A 22,611-nucleotide genomic window follows, 5' to 3' on the forward strand; every position below is an offset into this window, starting at 1 on the left:
TCCTCCTCAATTTTATAGCCAGAATTTATTATCCTCGTTACACTGTTCATCAACATGATCTACTTGAGCATGTACTTTATTCAAGTCAGTACTTAACTGTTCACCTAGATGTTTATTACCTTCAGTAACTTGCTTTATATGGGTAGTTAGCTCACCTTTTACTGTGACAATATAATTCTTAAGTTCTTGTTTTGAATGGCATATTTTCACTCTCACGCTTTCGTTAAGTTGTGATAACTCATTTTTTAAAAGAAACACTTAAGCCCAAAATTCTGTGTTCAATTTCTTACAGGATTTCCTCTTTAAAATTGTTCAATTTATTATCAAACTGTTCTTACTGTCCTATAAATTACTGATCCACTTATTTTACTATTTGTTTAATTACCCAGCCCACTTATTTTACTATCCACATCAGACCGAAGTTCATTTGTTTTTGTATTCATTCCCTTCATTATACTGCCAGTACCCCCATGGTTGTGGAACATTGTTGCAATGCTAACTTTCTGCTCACCAGCCTCTAATGCTGGCTCTATTTTCACTTCAGTGACAGTAAATGGTACTAATTTAACATTCAGACCAGGTGTCTTTTCCATACTTATTTCTTGACTTGCAGTACTTACGTATTTCTGATCAACTTCAGATCCTGTCCCTTTTATTACTTCCTTCATAAAACCTGGTGCTAACTTAACATTAGTTTCCACCTTGTTTTGCTCATTAATTGACCCATAAGTATCGGATGCTGAATTTTGATAACAACCGTCTTCAATTTGGCACACATTAAAACTAAATCTATCCACACTCACACACCAAGCGAAGAAAAACACTACTTAGCTTTTTCTCCGCATTGTCAGTACACCGAGATGTTACTGTGAGTCCGTCTGCCACAGGGTGCCAACACTGGTCCAGTTTCTGGGACCCCACAGCACCATCCACGGCAGCCAACTGCTCCTTGTGCTGGTCTGCCACTGCTCGCTGCTCCACGGTGTGCTGTTGGCATTCCTGTAGTTTGCTGACCTCTCTGCCTGCTGTGTCCTGTCCCTCCGTTAATAATGTTCACAATATCTGGACTGCGTTTAAATCCTCCTCCTATCGCTTCAGTTCAAAAGTATATCTGCACACGTGTGGGTCCTTCTAGCACAGGTTTTATGCTGCTGCTATTAATGTTCATTCAGCTCTGAACTTTACTTTTCCTGGCCGCTAAATACACCAAATGTGGTAGTGCATTGGCTTGTCACTACCCTTCAAACAATCTGTCCACCTACCTGGATAGGCTTCAGGTTGTCTCACCCTTCACTCTGTGATGGTATATGCTGGTTTAACCAACAAAAGCAGCGCTGATGAAAAGCCAACTAAATACTTACCACGCAAAGGCCATATGACTCCAGTCTATCGGTAGTAGCTGAAAGTTAGTTAAACTATCAAGTGTTCAGAATCCTTTCACAATTCGTTTGGAAAAAAAAAAAAAAAAAAAAAAAAAAATGTCGAAAATTTCCCTTTATTTGGTTTATCGTTTTTAAAACAAGGAAAATGGCTATAAAGTCAATTTAATATCCTGACATCAATTATGCAATGCTACTCATTGTCTCTGAACAGGTTCATACTCAAAAGCAGCCAGAAGATATTTAGTATGATCTGGTACTTTAAACATACCAGTCAGTCACTGACCCACGACTACTTGTGAGTTGAGTTCTGTTCAGTAGGCTTCTTGTGAGAAAGTGTTCACCATAATTTGTTACCTGCACAGAGCACATCACATGGAATTTTTGGATGACATGAAGTGTTCACACGTGAATATCTCCTTAAATAACTGACTCACAAGTCTCAAACTTTCAAAAATGATTAATACTGTAGTCACTCTTCATCAGCGACATGATAGCTCTCGTGTCATAGATGTGAGGCACAAAGCCTTACTGAAAACCTCGAGAAATGCTGAATACCTATTGGCTCATATATTAAGTAGCCAGTCAGATCATCATGAGCACTTCTATACTCATGGTATTTCTAATGTCTTCCAAGCAGATTGCCACAAGTAATTTATGCTAGAAATCTAGTAATTCTGAAACTAAATACAGTTTAATGAACACACAATAAAATTCCTGTCCACAAAATAATTTACTTGTAAATTTAAAACTCCATGTCCCTTCTGGCTGCCTTTTACAAAATCGGGCTCTCTCTGACGTACATCACAGATTTCCCTATTGCACAACTTTCTCACTCATACACTTACATGATTTTAATAAAATACCACATTCGCACTTTACGAATGTGCTCCATTCACTCGCTTTCTCTCCAAAATACTCGCATAACCAAAACACAGTGAAATAATAATTTTACAATGTATTTTTAATTTCATCGTAAGTATCTGGTAATGAAACTGGAGAAAATTCCAGAAAATTATATTATATGATCCTGTCCTCTTGGTTGTAGTTTCAATTGATACTATAGATGAATACATTACAACCCCTAACACCGTTTCCCAATGCCAGCATGCTTATTGGGTATTTTAGGTAAAAATTTCAAAGTCCTTAAACATTGAAGTTATTCATTTCAATTTTTTTCAGTATAGTTGAGTTATCCATAGATTTTTGGCATATAAAGTATGAAAAAGATCAATTAATATTTAATAGTAGTTCTTCAGATTCATAGAAGGTATGTGTAACAAATTGCACACAGCGTTAATCAAGTACACAGCTTGCCCGACCCAGTAGCTAGTGTGAGAACCACACAGCTGCTCTCCTCCCGACTCTGTGGCAAGCTGTGCTTTCAACTCATGACAACAACTCGTAATAATTTGCTGCAGTGCAACCTGAAATACAAACAAATCGAGGAGTAAAATGAGGGTGTAGCGTGCCACTAAAATTATTTAGTATCTACTTAAATGACAGATCAGAGTATGGAAAATAGAGAGAACACCATAGTGCATCTGTTGGGAGGTATAGATATATTAACGCAATGTTATTTGTGTATGATCAAGTTACTATACAAGACAGCGAAGATAAATTACAAATGACATTACGTAAACTAAGTGAGGTAAGTGCAAGCTACAGTCTGACTGTATTTATAAATAAAACTAAATCTATGGTCTTTTTAGGTATTCAACCAGTACAAACAATATATCTCAATAGTAAATCGATACAACGGATAACGCGTTTGAAATGTTGAGAATATGACATACCATGTGATGGAGATATGCTTAAAGAGAGAAAAAAAAAAAAAAAGATACGTAGCATTGTATATTTGGCACAATAGAGAGAATACTTATTGGTAAGAAAAGGAAAGACAAACAACTGAAATTTTATATCGTCATGGCAATTCGTACTTTATTATATGGGGCATAAAGCTGGACCCTGAGAAATAAAGATTTACAGCAATTACAAACATCAGACATGAAATTTCTGGGATCTGTCAAAGGCTGAACTAGGGAAGACAAAATTAGAAATGAAGTAATAAAGGAAGAATCAGGGGGTGCAGCCAATCACCCAATAGCCAATCCGGTTCAGGGAAAAAGGAGAGAAAGTGTACTTCGTACGTCACTATAAAGACAATGGATTATAAAATGTGGGGCAAGAGAAGCAAAGGGAAAACTCAGGCTGAGATGAGATAGTGAGACCGGAACAGGCCATAGGCCTAACCCTGCAGTGGCAGATTATTATTATTGCAGATGTACCCCTGCATACCTGTGTGATCACAGGCTTTTATCTGTAGAGCCGGCCGGTGTGGCCGTGCAGTTTAGGCGCTTCAGTCTGGAACCGCGTGACCGCTCCGGTCGCAGGTTCGAATCCTGCCTCTGGCATGGATGTTTGTGATGTCCTTAGGTTAGTTAGGTTTAAGTAGTTTTAAGTTCTAGGGGACTGATGACCTAAGATGTTAAGTCCCATAGTGCTCAGAGCCATTTTTATCTGTAGAATGATGATTGCTGCATATATCAGCAACTGCCGACTGCTGGTTTCTGTGTCTACATACTCACATACATACAGGGTGTTACAAAAAGGTGCGTCCAAACTTTCAGGAAACAGTCCTCACACACAAAGAAAGAAAATATGTTATGTGGACATGTGTCCGGAAACACTTACTTTCCATGTTAGAGCTCATTTTATTACTTCTCTTCAAATCACATTAATCATGGAATGGAAACACACAGCAACAGAACGTACCAGCGTGACTTCAAACACTTTGTTACAGGAAATGTTCAAAATGTCCTCCGTTAGCGAGGATACACGCATCCACCCTCCGTCGCACGGAATCCCTGATGCGCTGATGCAGCCCTGGGGAATGGTGTATTGTATCACAGCTGTCCACAATACGAGCACAAAGAGTCTCTACATTTGGTACCGTGGTTGCATAGACAAGAGCTTTCAAATGCCCCCATAAATGAAAGTCAAGAGGGTTGAGGTCGGGAGAGTGTGGAGGCTACGGAATTGCTCCGCCTCTACCAATCCATCGGTCACCGAATCTGTTGTTGAGAAGTGTACGAACACTTCGACTGAAATGTGCAGGAGCTCCATCGTGCGTGAACCACATGTTGTGTCGTACTTCTAAAGGCACATGTTCTAGCAGCACAGGTAGAGTATCCCGTATGAAATCATGATAATGTGCTCCATTGAGCGTAGGTGGAAGAACGTGGGGCCCAATCGAGACATCACCAACAATGCCTGCCCAAACGTTCACAGAAAATCTGTGTCGATGACATTATTGCACAATTGCGTGTGGATTCTCGTCAGCCCACACATGTCGATTGTGAAAATTTACAATGTGATCACGTTGGAATGAAGCCTCATCCGTAAAGAGAACATTTGCCCTGAAATGAGGCTTGATACATTGTTGGATGAACCATTCGCAGAAGTGTACCCGTGGAGGCCAATCAGCTGCCGATAGTGCCTGGACACGCTGTACACGGTACGGAAACAACTGGTTCTCCCGTAGCAACGTTACCTTGTACAGCAGCAACTTCTTTGACGCTGACATTAGGGTTATCGTCAACGGCACGAAGAATTGCCTCGTCCATTGCAGGTGTCCTCGTCGTTCTAGGTCTTCCCCAGTCGCGAGTCATAGGCTGGAATGCTCCATGCTCCCTAAGACGCCGATCAATTGCTTCGAACGTCTTCCTGTCGGGACACCTTCGTTCTGGAAATGTGTCTCGATACAAATGTACCGCACCACGGCTATTGCCCTGTGCTAATCCATACATCAAATGGGCATCTGCCAACTCCGCATTTGTAAACATTGCACTGACTGCAAAACCACGTTCGTGATGCACACTAACCTGTTGATACTACCTACTGATGTGTTCGATGCTAGTACTGTAGAGCAATGAGTCGCATGTCAACACAAGCACCGAAGTCAACGTTACCTTCCTTCAATTGGGCCAACTGGCGGTGAATCGAGGAAGTACAGTACATACTGACTAAACTAAAATGAGCTCTAACATGGAAATTAAGCATTTCTGGACCCATGTCCACATAACATCTTTTCTTTATTTGTGTGTGAGGAATGTTTCCTGAAAGTTTGGCTGTACCTTTTTGTAACACCCTGTATATACAAACTCAGCAGCCACTGTATGGTGTGTGGTGAATGATACCTTATACCACTACTATCCATTTCTTAGAGGGAGAAAAAAAATGAATGTCTATATTTCTCTAAAGTTTTATCAGAATAATTATTACAGTGTTTCATGTTTAGGCTGGAAGGCTTGATTTTCATTCAAGAGAAATTATGCTCTCATCGTCTGAAGGGTGTTTTTGTAATGGCGTGTGACAGATACTCCCTCTGTTCTAAAATTGCCTTAATTCTTACCTTATTCTGTTTTCAAGCTAGAGCCATTCATTCTGTGCCCATTTCTGACCCCGCCTACACAATTACGTGCAGGATGCTGAAGCGGTCATGCCAGATGATGTTCTTCTCGGCGACGTACGAGCAGGACGTGATGACATTCGCAGAGGCGATTGTGCGTAACCCGGTGATCATCCGACTGAAGCGCGAGGAGGAGAGCCTGGACAACATCAAGCAGTACTACGTCAACTGCCGCAATGCCGAGGAGAAGTACCGTGCCATCAGCAACATCTACGGTGTCGTCACTATCGGACAGGCTATCATTTTCTGCCAGGTGAGCTCTGCAGCAGGTGGGGTCTTGTCTGCTGCAACTGCATGTTCTTCTGTAAATAAATGACTGTGGCGAGTGATAAATGTGCCCAATTTTTTGTCCTCAGTTTATTGGGATAGTCATAAAGTAATAATTGTCATTTTGAGTCGCATAACAAATTTTTTGCTTGTCTGCAGTCCTGGTGTACGTTGAAATCCTCACACTGCAGCAGTACTGTAGCATGGCACTAGGAGAGGCGAAATGAAATGGTAGAAGCCTGTGATAAAGTAGAGTGTTGTGCGGTAACTCATTTTCGGCAGCAGCAGGATTCTTACAGCTCTAAAAGACAAATCCAAATCGCTTGAGAAATCGCAACATTTCTCCTGCTTGGGTAGTGTAGTGCCTGTGTCAGCTACTGAGAATTTTTCCGGGTTGTATGGGCGTGGTCCCTGGAACTCTTAAATACCCTGACGTTTCGTCCAAGGATACGTTGGACGTCTTCGGAGGTACTCCTGTTTGTGCTGACTGAGGGATTGAAGAGTTCCATGGACCACGGCCATACAACCCGGAAAAATTCTCAGCAGCTGAAACATCCAGTTATGAAAGGCTTTATTGGATGAGTGCCTGTGTTGTTCAGGAAAATGATGCATGGAACAGGCACTTTAGTGAGTACAGCCGTTATATCTGTGAAATGTGTTTGCAGTTGAGAGTATGGCCAACTGTCGGCTGTAAGATGGAATGACAATGAAAATTTGTGTCGGATTTCCCGGTTATTGTCTGCGTGTCTGAAGGAACATTGCATTATATTTATGAACTACACAGGCACTGCATTACCCTATTTATCCAGGTTTCAATTAAAATGTCTCCCCTGTCTAGGAATATACATAATGAATGGATTAAGAGTGCAGGTTGTAGTCACACAACTGACGACATACGGAAGTTTGTGACTTGCAGTAAGTAGTTTAATTTATTTATTTACACGTCAAGTTCCGTAGGACCAAATTTAGGAGCAAATCTCGGAGGTCGTGGGACGCGTCAGTATGTGAAATTAAAATATAAAAGAAGTAACACATAAAAATAAAATGTTTATGAACCTGAAAAAAAGTCAAGCCGTAAGTTTAAGTACACGCACTCAGCAGTATAACATAAGAATTGGCTTGATTTTTCAAGGAACTCCTCAACAGAATAGGAGTGACCCCTGAGGAAACTCTTCAGTTTCAATTAGAAAGCATGTTTATTACTGCTAAGATTTTTGAATTCTAGTGGTAGCTTATTGAAAATGAATGCAGCAGTAACTGCACACATTTCTGCAGACTTGATTTCTGCTGAGTATAACTGAGTGAAAGCTGTTTATTCTTGGGAATAAGCTAATACTGCTAACAAGAAATGTCAGTAAGGCCAATGTCAAAATACACAGAATCATGAACAGGGGTCGAGAAGAGGTTTGTGAACTTGCACCGCTTATTACCCGACCCACCCGTTTCTGAGCCAAAAATATCCTTTTAGAGTAGAAGACGTACCACAAAATATAATACCATATGACAAGGTGAATGAAAATAAGAAAAGTAGACTAATTTTCGTGTCGAACCATCGCTTACTTCAGATACCTTTTGAATAGTAAAAATGGCAGCATCAAGTCTTTGAACAAGATCTTGAACATGGGCTTTCCACGACAGCTTACTATCTATCTGAAGACATAGAAATTTGAACTGTTCAGTTTCACTAATCATATGTCCATTATGTGAAATTAAAACATCAGGTTTTGTTGAATTGTGTGTTGGAAACTGTTAAAACTGAGTCTTACTGTGATTTAGCATTACTTTATTTTCTACAAACCATGAACTTAGGTCATGAACAGCACTGTTTAAAACTGAGCCAATGTTGCACACAACATCCTTTACTACCAAGCTAGTTTATCAGTAAACGGAAGTATCTTAGAATTACCCATAATACTAAAGCGCGTATCATTTATATAAATAAGCAACAGAAGTGGCCACAACACTGATCCCTGAGGCAACCCACACTTGACTGTACTCCACTCAGACCTTACATCACAGCCAATTTCAACACTGTGAATAATGACCTTTTGCTGTCTGTTGCTAAAGTAAGAGCTGAACTAATTGTGAGCTACTCCCTGTATTCTGTAATAGTAGAACTTCTGGAGCAATATTTTGTGGTCAACACAATCAAACACCTTAGGTAAATCAAAAATTATGCCCAGCATTTGAAACCTTTTGTTTAACCCATCTACTACTACAGAGAGAAAAGAGATGTAACACTTTCAGCTGTTAAATGACTTCTAAAGCCAAACTGTACATCTGATAGCAAATCGTGTGATATAAAATGATCAATTATCCTTACATAGACAGCCTTTTCAATAACTTTAGCTAATACTGATGCCATAGAAATAGGTCTAAAATTGTCTACATTATTCGTTTCTCCCCTTTTATAAAGCAGCTTTGTAATGAGTACTTTAATCGTTAAGGAGACTGACCATTCCTAAAGGAAATTACAAACATGGCTAAACACAGGGCTAACATGTGCAGCACAGTACTTTAATATTCCATTAGACACTCCATCATAACTATGAGAGTCCTTAGTTTTCAGCGATTTAATTATTGACTCAATCCCCCCCTTGTCTGTATCACAGTGGAGTATTTCAGACATCAACCTCGGAAAGGTATTTGCCAAGAAAGTGATGTGGTTCCCTGTAGAAACTAAATTTTTATTTAATTCACCACCATTACTCAGAAAATGATTGTTAAATCTGATTTATCTGTAACAGATACATTTTTACTACGAACTGACTGTATATCGTCAACCTTGTGCTGCTAACCACACACTTCCTTCACAACTGACCATATGGTTTCAATGTTTTCTTGTGAATTAGCTATTCTGTTTGCATACCACATACACTTTACATTCCTAATAACATTTTTAAACACCTTAAGATACTGTTTGCAATGGGTTGCTGTAGCTTGATTGTGACCACTTCTAACATTTTGACATAATTCCCGCATTGTTCTACATGATATCGCTACCCCACTAGTCAGCCACCCAGGCTGCCTTTTACTTCTAGTACCCGGTTTAGAACATTCCAATAGAAAGCAACTCTCAAAGAGCATGAGAAATGTGTTAAGGAAAGCTTTATATCCATCATCTATGTTATCGGTATTATAAACATTCTGCCACTCTTGTTCCTTGATGTGGTTTAAAAAGCACTCTATTGCTGTTGGATTAACTTTCCTACATAATTTGTAATTATATGTGACACTTGTTTGAGTACAAAAGCCTTTGTGTTATTCACCCTTTCACTAACAGAATGTCCATCTAATAATGAAGAATGAATAAAAATATTGTCTGGCTGTGCTACTATTCCCCTGCACCCTACTTGGAACAAACACAGTCTGCATCCGATCATAAGAATTTAGGAGCTCTACCAGCATCCTTTTTCTTGTACTATCATATACATATTTTATATTGAAGTCACAACATATAATTAATTTCTGGTATTTCACTTTTTACTTCCTGTAAAGTGAATCAAGAACCCTCTTTAGCTTGAGCAGAAATGCTCTGAAGCCAGAGTTAGGGGACCTATAAACAACAATAATTAGAAGTGTAGTTTCACTAATTTCAACTGCCCTGCACAACATTCACAACACTCAAGTATCTGTTTCGTGCAGTGCCGTGATAAGTCTATGGACTCGGGTGGAGTACTGTTTTTTTACATACGTAGCCACTTCCCCACCCCACAAGGAACTCCTTGAGAAACAGCCAGCTAATCTGTGTCCTGGTAAAGGAAGCCTCTGAATTGTCAAATTATTTTAGTGGTGCTCCGATATATCAATAATTTCAGAGTCATCTATAAGCAGTTCATTAACTTTATCTCCAATACCTCTTATATTTGGATGAAATATGCTAATTCCTTCTCTACTTGGAAACATGGCATCCTCTGAAGGTGAGCATTTACTTAGAGGGACTTCCTTTAAGCAGGTATACATATCAGCTGATTTCAATCTAAAAAAAGTGCAACTCTAACACCAACTACTACAGGAATTTTTCCACGAGTGATCCCACCAGTGCTCGCTACATTGTCACCTATAAGCTTTGCCAGCCTCCCATTCCCATACCTATTGAAATGCAGGCCATGCCTAGTGAAACTTGATCTACTGATAGACTCAACTGGCACCACTGAAATGTGACCCATGCCCTCTGCCATTAGTGACTTCTCCAGCCCCACAGTAACGCACCTAACAGCCGCATTAAGATGAGACGAATCATGATGCTGTAAAAGTTGGACGAAATCCACATCAGTGCCACCAGTTTGATTAGTTATCTTTCCCCCACTTACATCATATTCACAGTCCCTGTCAAGACTGTACCCTGCTCCACCCATCACTACCTGATACTCCTTCGTAAAATTCCTACATAACTCCCCTATGCTGCGAGTCACCTGTGCTCGGATGGTCTAATGATAAGGTGACTACCCACGGTAAGTGGGAAATTCTGGTTCCACTCCTGGTATGGTCTGCATTTTATTTTCATTGTTGTCATTCCATTATACAGCTGATAGTTGTCCATATTTGCAGTTTGGAATACTTTTCATGTATGTCTCCTGCTTATGAAAACAAATTGCTCCACAGTACATGACTTTATCAGTCTATTGTGCCACTCTGTTTTGTCTCCTTTAGTGGCATGGTGTGGTACTGTGTTCATAATGATTGCAGAGTGTACCAGAATTGCAGACAAACGAAAACTTAACTTTATAACAACAAAAATAATCGGTTATTGATAGTATAATATAAATACACACAAAAAAATCTACTTACCAAGTGGAAGCAGGGGAACATACAAACAAAAGGATTGAACTTTCACAAGCTTCCATATCCAGTGGCTCCTCCTTCTGGGAGAAGAGTTGAAGGGGATGGAAGAGCAGTGACGGAAAAGGACTGGAGAGGTTTAGGGGAAGGGGTACAGTTTAGAAAAGTCATCCAGAACCATGAGTCGGGAGATTTGCCAGACAAAATGAGAAGGAAAGACTGAGTGTTTGGGGACTGAGGCAGTAAGAATGAAAAGCTAAGTGCATTGTACGTAACAGAGGTGGTAAGGAAGGGGGGGGGGGGGGTGGCAAAAAATAGGAAAGTCAGAAAATGAAAGATGTAGAAAACAGAAATTGAGTGAAGAAATAAATCGTTACTGTGAATAAATGCTGTGACAGAAGGAATTGCTGCATATTAAGGCCAGGTGGGTGGCGAGAACGAAGGACATGTTGGGGGAAGAATCCAGATTGCGCATGTGGTGAAACTGCCACCGAGGTCGTGACTGTCGTGTTGTAGTGCTCTGCAACAGGATATTGTTTGTTGCCTATGTACATCCTCTGCCTATGCCCATTCAACCTGACTGTTAACTGGGTGATAGTGATGCCAATGTAAAAGGCTGAACAGTGTATACATAACAGATGGTATATGATGTGTGTCACTTCACATGTGGCTCCCTCTTCTATAGTATATGTTTTGCCAGTTGCAGGGCTGGAATAGGTGGTGGCAAGAGGTTGCACTGGGGACGGTCACAGGGTAGGAGCCATAGGGTAGGGAGATGGGTGTAGAAGGAGCATAGCGTCCGACAAGAATATTGTGGAGATTAGTAGTGCGATGAAAACCAATTCTAGATGTTGTAGGCAAAATCTCAGACAGAATGGGCCTCATTTCATGGCAAGATTTTCGGAAATCGTGGCCTTGTCGAAGTAGCTGACTGATACATTAGAGATCAGTATTATACTGGGTGACAAGTTGTGTGCTCCAAAGTTGTTTTTTGGAGGGATCAGCAGTACCAGGATGGGATGTGATGGCCTGATAAATCTGCTTTTGGACTAGGCTGTTGGGTAGTTATGTCCAGTGAAGGCTGAAGTGAGAGTGGTAGTGTATTGCTGTAAAGAGTCTGCATCTGAACAAATACATATGCGTCGAATGCCGAGGCTACATGGGAGAGAACATTTGACACGGAAAGGATGGCAACTGTCAAAATGTAAGTACTGTCGTTCGTTAGCGGGTCTGATGTGGACGGAAGTGTGTAGCTGGCCCTCGGTGAGGACGAGATTGATATCGAGGAAAATGGCGTGGGATTCGGAATAGGACCGTGTGAAATTTTAATTGGGAGGAGGTATTTAGAGATTCCGGGAATTTTAACAGGTTAGCATCACCGTGAGTCCATACGGCAAAGGTGTCAGTTTCAGTGTGCCACATTAATCATGCCGGATGACACATACATTAAACATCTTGACCCTGACTAGAGCCCAAGAGTAGGTCAGAAAACAAACAGTCTACACAGACAGCAATATAAATGAAGCTTCAATTTCGATTGTCACCTACTTGGCTGGCACGCCGACAAGAGCTACTGAAGGACTGTAGTGCAGCTGCCGCATGTGGTTTCCAACTCGCAGTGACGAGAACAGCCCACTGTGCTTTCTTTCTTCTTTATTGTAATTTTATTCCTCAGCCCAATATGGGCAGGGGAGGGTTGGCAGTGGCACAATACGCTACTCTCCAGCTGACTGATAGATTTAATAAAAAGATGAAAACGAGACATATAAAAGGCAATCATTTCGTCTCTCCTAAATGTGACGTGTTCACTGGGTCGCCAAGGCATATGCTACTGTGGCCAGAATGATGCCACCAACAGGCTTAGCCGTCCGTCCACCAGGCGGCAGCACTGCTCTGTCTCATGCATCCTGCTTTGTCTCTCCAAATAGCTGTTCTCATGCAATAAACTGCTAGTAGAGTCCTGCTTCACTGGCCCTTCCGAAGTTCTAGGATCCGCCAGTGGTGCCTATCCAGTGGCCAAAGTGCCTGACCTATCCTCCATGTAAACAGGGCAATGCTGGCACAGGCAACTCCCTTGGCCAGCCCCACCAATACATAAAAGAAGATTGCATGCTACACAGTGTGTGAAAGGAAATTAACCGTGTCGTGAATAGCTAATTCATAATCATCCCACTCAACTTACTTTATCTTCTTCCTCTGATCATTACACCCCAATTCCAGTACTTCAACGTGTTCAGTTGTTTGGATACATCCTGTTTAGCCATTATAAGGTGTTTGTCATGGCATTTTCAACAGTAGCCATTCGTTTAAATGTTTCAGACGAGGAAGATCGCGTCGTGGCTGTCTGAGAAGATGTCCAGAGATGGGCACGCAGTGGCACTGCTGACAGGAGAGCTGACAGTGGAGCAGAGGATTGCGGTTCTCGACCGCTTCCGAGAAGGCGTCGAGAAGGTGCTAATCACCACCAACGTGCTCGCCAGGGGTGAGTCTGCCGTTAATCTCGTGACGAGTTAAACGGTTTGGATACTGCCGAGTGACCTGTTTATTGCCTAAGTCTGTGTCTGCAAAGGTGTGTGCACGTGGGAGCACCTTCGAGGGACACCTGGCAGTTGTAGTCGTTGAATCCTGTGTTTCTACATTTTGAGAAGAACATAGTGCCAATCCTTGTACCACTTTGAAGTCTTACCAAAATCTGACACGATATTTGTATAGCTATCTTCGTATAGTACTTAATTATAGGTAACTGAACAGTCTACAAGAATTCTTGGATTACTAGTTATATTGTTTATGAAGTTGTAAATGTACAACATGAGAAGCAAGGGTTTGAACACAACTTACTGGGACACATGTGAGGTTACTTCCAGATCTGTCAATCAGTCTCTGTCCAAAATAATATGCTGCATCGTCTCTACCAATAAATCCAGTGTGAAATTGTGTGTGTTACCCTATATTATCATAGCTTATTATTAATGTTGGTATGATACCAATGTTACAATAAATCCATCTCTTTTGAGGTATAAAATAGAACTCACCAGCTATCGCTGATAGGCGATGGTAGCAAAATTAATTTGTCCTGTTATGCTTGTCACACTGTGCAGAAATCAGCCTACACATGAATTTATACGTGCTAGATTAGTTGAACAGTATGACTGTGGTAATAATACTTGACAAATGATGTAACAACAACTCACTGTCTTCTATCCCCCCTCCCCTAGAGGGGCTCGCCACTCTTTTGTGGGTTCGTGCTTGGCTACCACGGAGCCTCAGCCTTCGCAGCATTTTTTCCTTTCCGTACTGCATGTCTATTCTCTTGCTCTTCCTTGTCCACTCCCTTGGGGTACATGTCTGGGGTATTATTCGGAATGTTCTGCATTCTGTTGCTGACGTGCGAACAGACTCAACTTTGTTTTTTGCTTTCTTTTTCTTACTTTGTTTCCCGTTTCCTCTCATTCCTCCAATTTGGCGTTTGAGGATCCTCTTTTTTTCTTCTTCTTCTTCTTCTTCTTCCCTGTGTGCTTCTGAAGGCTGGCCCACACCTCTGAAGCGTAAAAGGTGACTGGGTAACACGTAATTCCCAACCCCGGGTCAACAGGTAGGCTTCACGTGTACACTTTGGTACTGGCCAGATCCAGGGAGGCGCGATTACCTGAGCTGTAACCTTCCCAGATTGCCCATTGTTCCCTCTGTCAGGTGTTCAGAAGGTGTGAACAATCACCTAAGGTGGGTGCACTCCCTTGTGAAAAGGGCCCCCAGCTGGAAGGAATGCGCCATCGGAGATGCTGGCAATCGTGCGCGATTTCCTCGCGATGAGTCAATCTTCCTCTCCTTTGACGTCAACAAAACGTAAACGTAATGAGGCTCCCGATTCGAAGACCCTTCCTGCTGCACTGCTGTTCCTTGTGATGTCACATACTGAAGACGGTCAGTCCTTCGCCACGTTCAATCAGTTTTATTCAGAAAGGTGTTGATGCCATTGCTGGCCCTGTGAAATCCTGCTCTCGTATAGGGTTGGCACTTTGCTTTTGGAGTCGGTTTCTGATTCTCGAGCAGAACAACAGCTTGCCGTCTCACTTATCCACAGCTACCCTGTTCGTTTCGAGGCACATAGATTTTTGAGTTCTTCCATGCGGTAATTTACACCAGGCTGCTTGACAGTCTACCCGAGGCTGACATACAATCTTACCCCTCTGACCAGGGTGTCATTGCCATCCATCGTCTAATGAAAAAGGTAGATTCATCCTTGGTGCCCACGCGCACTCTTTTCCTCTCCCCTAATAGGGTGATGCTGCCGACCAAGATAAAGGAGGCTACGAAATACTCAGTGCGGCCGTACATTCCGACCCCAGTGCGCAGCTGCCATTGTCACCATTTCAACCACACTCGAACATCTTCACGGCACCCAGCCAAATGCGTAACCTGTGGCAGGGATGCACACGAGGGCAAATGTGCGCCTCCTCCCCACTGTATCAACTGCAGTGGCGGCCGTTCCACTAGATGAGTGGGCTCTTCAGGAGATTTGCGCAAAGGAAAAAGTGCCTTACCCAGTAGCTCACAAGTTACAGGCGAGTTGCAAGCCCTGTGTTCTCCTGTCTGGCACATATAGTTCTGTTCTTGTTACCCCTCGCTCCACGGAGGACACAATTCGGGCGTGTGACCTCAAATTTGGCTCCAAGGTTGTGAAATCACCCAGTGTCACGGTAGCATAACCGTCCCCCATCCCGCTGTGCAAGAAACTGTCACTTTCGCCTAAAGGGGCGGAGCCACCCACTCCATAACCAGCAAAGGTCAGGAGTAGTACTCCCGTGAAGACATCCTCCGTTCCTCCAGCCAGACGGCACCCTAGTCTTCTCCTAACCAGAAGGGCTCGAAAAAGTTCCCTAAAGATAAACGGTCTACTGTCACCAGCTTGAAGATCCAGCTTGACGGTGTCGTCATGTAATACCTAGCCAGGCTGGCCCCTGGCCGGTACACACCACCGACTGTTTTTCGGTGTTTGACTCCACAGACCGACCACACAAGCACGCCGATCCTCCTCCTGCTTCTGTGCCCTGTAGTTGCGACTCCCTCGGCGGCTGCGGAGTCGACACCCCTACATCTCTTTCTCATCGTGACTGTCCTCCGGTGGAAAGTTAGCGGCATTCAGTCGCACGAAGAGGATTTATGGCTGCTTCTAGCACCACAGCATCCCCTTCTGCTCTACCTGTGGGAAACAAAATTGTGCCCTCGTGACTGCTTTGAGCTTTCACATTACGTACCGATTCGTTTTGACCTTCCCCGCATGACTTTCTCCCTCTGTACCATTTATGTACCTCCGTCCTTTGATGCCACCAGGGCCAACTTCCCTCAGCTTATTGTGCAGTTACTGCCGCCGTATTTGCTACTCGGTAACTTTAATGCAAGGAGGACGTCAAAAGCAGACTCGCTATGGCAAAAAAGGCATTTCTGGCCGAGAGAAGTCTACTAATATCAAATACCGGCCTTAATTTGAGGAAGAAAGTTCTGAGGCTGTACGTCTGGAGTACAGCGTTGTATGGTAGTGAAACATGGACTGTGGGAAAACCGGAACAGAAGAGAATCGAAGCATTTGAGATGTGGTGCTATAGACGAATGTTGAAAATTAGGTGGACTGTTAAGGTAAGTAATGAGGAGGTTCTACGCAGAATCGGAGAGGAAAGGAATATGTGGAAAACACTGATAAGGAGAAGGGACAGGATGATAAGACATCTGCTAAGACATGAGGGAATGACTTCCATGGTACTAGAGGGAGCTGTAGAGGGCAAAAACTGTAGAGGAAGACAGAGATTGGAATACGTCAAGCAAATAATTGAGGATGTAGGTTGCAAGTGCTATTCCGAGATGAAGAGGTTAGCACAGGAAAGGAATTCGTGGCGGGCCGCATCAGACCAGTCAGTAGACTGTTGGGGGGGGGGGGGGGGGGGGGAATAATAATAATAAAAATAAAAAAATTAATGTGAATTATCCCCTTTGGGTTTCTCCCAGGACCTGTCAGAGACGTGCCGTCTTGGCTGACGTCCTTAACCTCTTCTGCCGTGGAGCACCCACTTTCCTTTCTGACTCCTCGCACACCTATTTCCATTTGGACCTATCCTTTTGCACTACCCAGCTTGCCCATCATCTTGAGTGGTCCATTCTTTCTGACACCTGCTTGACCGACCCTTTCCCGTGTACTCTCCGTTTCCTGATCTCTACTCCATCTGCATGCACGCCCAAATGGCAGCTTACTAAGGCCCACTGGCAGCTTTACTCCTCCCTGGTGACCGTCAAAGGAAGAGATTTCCCCAGTTGTGATGACTAGGTGGACTACCTCACCAACGTTATCCTTACTGCTGCTGAATGTTCCGTCCCTTGCACTTCCTCTGTACCACATCGTGTCCCAGTCCCTTGGTGAACTGAAGCATGCCGCAACACAATTCCCACACGGAGACGTGCTCTCTGTGTTTTTAACCGCCACCCTACACTAGAAAACTGAATTCGGTATAAACAGGTGCGTGCAAAGTGTCGTAGAGTTCTTTGGGATAGCAAAAGAGCCAGCTGGAGTTCATTCACTAATTCATTTAACAGTTCCACACCTTGCTCTGTCATGTCGGCCAACCTCTGACAGCTCTCTGGAACCGAGATCCATTCCCCAATTTCCGGCCTGACAGTAGCTGACGATTTCATTGTGGATCCTATTGCTATCTCCAACATCTTGGGCCGCAACTTTGGGGAAGTTTCAAGCTCTTCCCACTGTCACCCTGACTTCATCGATCAGAAAGGAGTGGAGGCAGCTCAGGCAATACCCTTCTCTTCTCAGAATCGTGACTGCTACAATGCCGCCTTTACTATGAGGGAGCTGGATTGTGCTCTTTCATCCCGGTCCTCAGCCCCGGCGCTGAACGCCATCTATATTAAGATGTTGCAGCACCTTTCTCCTGCAGGCGAGCACTTTCTGCTTAACACATACAACCGCATCTGAGCTGAGGGCACATTTCGTGGATGCTGCCGTGAAGCCGCTGTCGTACTCATACTAAGTCCGGTAAGGACAAAAACCTTCCTTCTAGCTACCATCACGTCTCTTACTAGCTGCGTTTGCAACGTGATGGAACATATGATTCATGTCCGGCTGGTGTGGTGGCTCGAGTCTCGCCTTCTACTCACGAATGCACAGTGTGGATTTAGAGTGCTGCATTGTGCAGTTAAAGTTCTCTTTACTTTGTCCACCCATGTGATGAAGTGTTTTCTGCAGATACCCCAGACTGTGGCCGTATTTTCAATTTGGAGAAGCCCTACGACACCTGCTGGAGAACTGGTATCCTCTGTACTCTTTATACGTGGAGCTTCAGTGGTCGCCTGCCCTGTTTTCTTCGGGCATTTTTACGAGACTGAGTTTTCAAGGTGCGTGTCAGTTCTTTCTTGTCGGACACCTTCAACAAGGAAAATGGTGTGCCTCAGGGTTCCGTCCTGAGTGTCATCCTCTTTTCTGTCACCCCTAACCCTATAACGGCCTATCTCCTGCTGGGCGTTTCCAGCTCCCTTTTTTTCGATTTTGCCATCTATTGCAGTTCTCCACGGACCTGTCTCACTGAGCGGCGTCTTCAGCACTGTCTTGATTCTCTTCACTCCTGGAGCATTGGCAATGGCTTTTGCTTTTTCACTGACAAAACTGTCTGCACGAATTTCTGGCGGCATAAATGGTTTTTCCCACCATCTCTACATTTTGGGTTTGTTGCCCTTCCGTTTGTTGACACTAAGAAATCCATGAGGCTCATGCTTGATAGGAAACACTCTTGGTGCTCCCAGGTATCCTACCTGGCAGGTTGCTGTCGCGGTCCCTCAATGTCTTACTTGTCCTCAACGGTACTTCCTGGGGTGCCAATCGAACCACTCTCCTCAGTTTGTACCGGTCCCTTGTCCGATTGAAGCTCAACTACGTGTGCTTCGTTTATGCATCTGCACTCCTTTGATCATCAGTACGGGGCTCGTCCCTCTTCTCTGTTACCTCCTGGAGTCCGCTTTCGCCACTTGCTACGGCGGCTTAACTTCGTGCGACCTGCAACTTTCCCAGTGGGTGTAAACCCTTCGCCACCTTGGCTTTGTGACGCGGCCCGTGTTAACCTTAGCCTTCATTCCTTTCCTAAGGATACTACTCCAGCCTCGGTCTATCGCCTTCAGTTTCATGACCCTTGTATGCAACTTTACCTTTGTATATACTGATGGCTCTCGGACTGACCGTGGGGTCGGGTGTGCCTTCGTCGTTGGCACCCGTGTTTTGATCTTGTCTTCTGGCACAGTCCTCAGTATTTACAGCCGAGCTTTTCGCCTTGTATCAGGCCACGGAGTACATCCGGCAAGACAGCCTTCCCAATTGTGTCCTCTGCTCAGACTCTAAACACCCTCCAAAGCATCTGTGTGCTGTACACTGGTCATCCCGTAGTGCAGCAGGTCCAGGAAAACTGTCACTTGCTTACTCTTGGTGGAGCCAATGTCATGTTTCAGTGGGCCCCTGCTCATGTCGGTCTGCCAGGAAACGAGGCAGCAGATGCTGCTGCCAAGGCTGCAGTCCTCATACCTCAGCCTTCGAGTACCTGTAATCTCTCTGATCTCTGCGTTGCCGTCTGTCTGTGGGTGGTGTCCCTTTGGAGTCGCCAATGGTCCTCCCTTCACAAGAATAAACATTGGCTTATTAAGCCTCTCCCCGCACCTTGGATGTGACCACATCTCGGCCCTCCCGCCGGGAGGAGATTATTTTAACTCTGATGCGTATTGGGCAGTGCCTTTTTAGCCGTTGTCATTTGCTCAGTGGCTCTACCCCACCACTTTGTATTCATAGCGTCAAAATTCTAACTGTCTGCCACTTCCTGCTGGAATGTCCTTTTTTTAGCAATTTACGTTGGGTTTGCTGTCAGATTTATCAGCTATTTTAGTGAATTACGTGCAGGCTGTTAACTGTGTTTTACTTTTTATCTGCCAAAGCAATATGGCAAAGGCCATTTAATTTTCAGTTTTGGACCTCCTTTTTTTTTTTCTTCTTTTTCCTTTTTTGTCGCGCTTTCTCCGTGTGCCGTTTTTAGCTGTCTCCTATTCTGTCCATCGGGACTGACATAGTCGTTTCCCTCGTCTCTGTTTTTGTGTTCTATAGTCTTGACTTGGGCACGTATGACCCCATTTGCTTTTTTCGCCCTAAAACAATACAAAACTGTCTTGTAATTCAAAGTACTTTGTTCCTCTGCCTGTTACCAGTTTCAGATGCTTTCACATTTATCCTCTGAAGTTGCACATTTTTTATGCTGTCCTAACAATCCCAAATGGGTGCTGTGTTTTATGATTTTATTTGCTGAGTATGTAAAGCAGCATGGATATCCACAGTGGTTGCTCACCTAACACACTGACTGCTGCAAGCAGAGATATGGATGTTTCACCACCAGGCCAGGCCAAGGCGTCAGGCATAAGCCTCTTCTGTGGCTGCTGGTGGCATAGTGCAGTTAACCTGTTAAACAGTAAGCTTGAAGGATGAATAGTGAAGCTGCATTTGCATAGTGTTAGTATTTACTACTTAACAGTGAAATCAAACAGTGGAAACTCCATGTAGGAATATCGGTAATGAAGAAAAATATAGGTTGTTACTTACTGTTTACTGTAAAGATGAGATGTTAAGTTGCAGATGGACACAATTGAAACATGCTATTCACTCTCACAAGCAAGCACTCCTCATGCACATGACTTTCAGCTCGTGCCAGAATGTATTGTGACCCGAGCTGCCAGATTTGATAGTCGTGTGTACGAGGTGGGCTTACTTGTGTGAGTGAATGGTGTGTGTCTCTTTTTCCGACGAACGCTGTGACTGAAGGCTTACATGTAAGTCTTTAATTGTGCCTGTCTGCAACTTAGCGTGTTGTCTTCACCGTAAGTAGCCATCTGTCTTTTTCCTACAGTGTTGAGATCCCTACTTAACAGGGAATCTAACAACTTGCCGGCAGTATGTGCACATCGTTCTATTCAGCCGAGCCGCACTGCTACTCACTCGTCTGTCAGACTACCTGTGCACTACCGACTGCTGTCCAGCTGAGTGTTCCCAAGAGAATACGAGTGAGGCCGAAACTGCTCCTCATATTACTGCCACGAGACAAAATAGGAACTGTGGGGCCCGTGGAATGTCTTGGGCCAGAAGTTGGAGCCAGTGTCAACCGAGGCTCAGCCGAACAAAATCATTTTTTTCTTCCATTGCTGCAGAGTCCAGGTTTTATGGCTTTGACACCCATTTCCCTGTTCCGGGCATTTGTATAATTGATGCGTGGTTTTGCAATTCCAGCTCACCCTGTAATTCGCAGTTTGTGCAGCTCCCTTTGTGTTGCTTTGTTGCGTACAGGATTTCAGAGTTCAGCCTTAAATTCCTTTGTGACTTTTACAGCTGTTGTCCTTTTAAATTTTTTTTAATAATCTTCTTGAATGACATCTTTCACAATCGCTCGACACACACTTTTTTTTGTGTTGTTATTTAGTGGGTGATGATTTTTCACTTTCCCAGTATGTGTTAGAAATGTGCCTCTTGAAATGCTAAACACTTTGGCTTTGGAGGACTTCACTTGTGGCACCACATCCGGTGTGTACCAGTAATCTCCACTGACTGTACCTGTGAGGCTTTTTCTTTTCTGTGGAACTGCATAATATTAGTCTTTGTAAGACTAAGATTAAGCTGTTTACTGTCAAGCAGGCATAAGCTTGTTCCACAATTCCTGTGACAGATAGTATGGTAACTTGGGGTGAATCCGGCCGGGTGGGTAAACCCGACCGCCCTCTGTTCGTGAGAAACGGCAAAGCGGAACTATTCAGCATTAGCGTTACTATATAGAGCATTCGAAATAACGAAAATGTCACCTTGGCAACTTTGCCGCATTTGATATTTAGGCACTCAAAAGACAAGGAGTGTGTTTTTGATTGATTCAATTTAATTTTTGTGCAAATTGCATTACTACATTTTCCTTATTAAATAAAGTGAGTGCAAAACAAACGGTAAGTGATTTTGCTGTGCATTTAGTGACCCATTCAGTGTATGTACTGTTTTTGTTGGAAATTTAGTGTAAATTGTTTCTGTGTGTCTTAAATGGAAAAATGGCATGGTGGGGTAAAGCCGACTACTGAATGGTGGGGTAAATCTGACCACATATTTTTTATTGTTTGTGTATGGAATTATTTATTTATGAAAACAAAGTGATTTTTTGTTTATTTTTAGGAAAATTTGGTACGAAATTACAAACAAAAAAAAAATGACAAAACGTAATCAAAAAGATATTCACTGAGCAGTTGCTGCAATGCAAGTGGGAATGTCTTTACGATCACTCGTGATTTTAACATTTCGAGATCGACATTGCTGTTGCACCGCCGTGCAATAAAATCATCTTTTTTTTCAATTGAAATTCACATTCATATAACTTTCAGTACATGAAGTACTCTAAACATTGTTATTTTTTTGAATACATTGTGTTCATTTACGTAAAAAAAAAAACATAATTGCTAATAATTATTTCCCCAAAAAACTGTTCATTTATAACTATTTCTATGCAAAATTAGCCAAACAAATGGGGGCGGATTTACCCCACCATTTTTGCAAATGGCAAAAATGGACATTTCTTAAAAGACGGATATCTCAAAAACTATTAATGGTAAAACAAAAATATTTTGCAGACAGTTGTTCCTTTATATTGCCTGTAATTT

The 22,611-nt window shown here is 43.1% G+C and overlaps 1 protein-coding gene across 1 annotated transcript in view; it reads left to right on the plus strand.

Annotated features, from left to right (window-relative positions):
• LOC126295445 (DEAD-box helicase Dbp80-like) overlaps window positions 1–22,611 on the plus strand; it is a 125,893-nt gene that overhangs the window by 95,081 nt on the left and 8,201 nt on the right. Inside the window, exons 7-8 of the mRNA XM_049987945.1 lie at window positions 5,866–6,103; window positions 13,219–13,381. Of these exons, the coding sequence (XP_049843902.1) occupies window positions 5,866–6,103; window positions 13,219–13,381 (401 nt within the window). The remainder of the gene's footprint in view (window positions 1–5,865; window positions 6,104–13,218; window positions 13,382–22,611) is intronic.

The sequence above is a fragment of the Schistocerca gregaria genome, chromosome 11 (assembly GCF_023897955.1).
Source record: "Schistocerca gregaria isolate iqSchGreg1 chromosome 11, iqSchGreg1.2, whole genome shotgun sequence".
Lineage (NCBI taxonomy): Eukaryota > Metazoa > Arthropoda > Insecta > Orthoptera > Acrididae > Schistocerca > Schistocerca gregaria.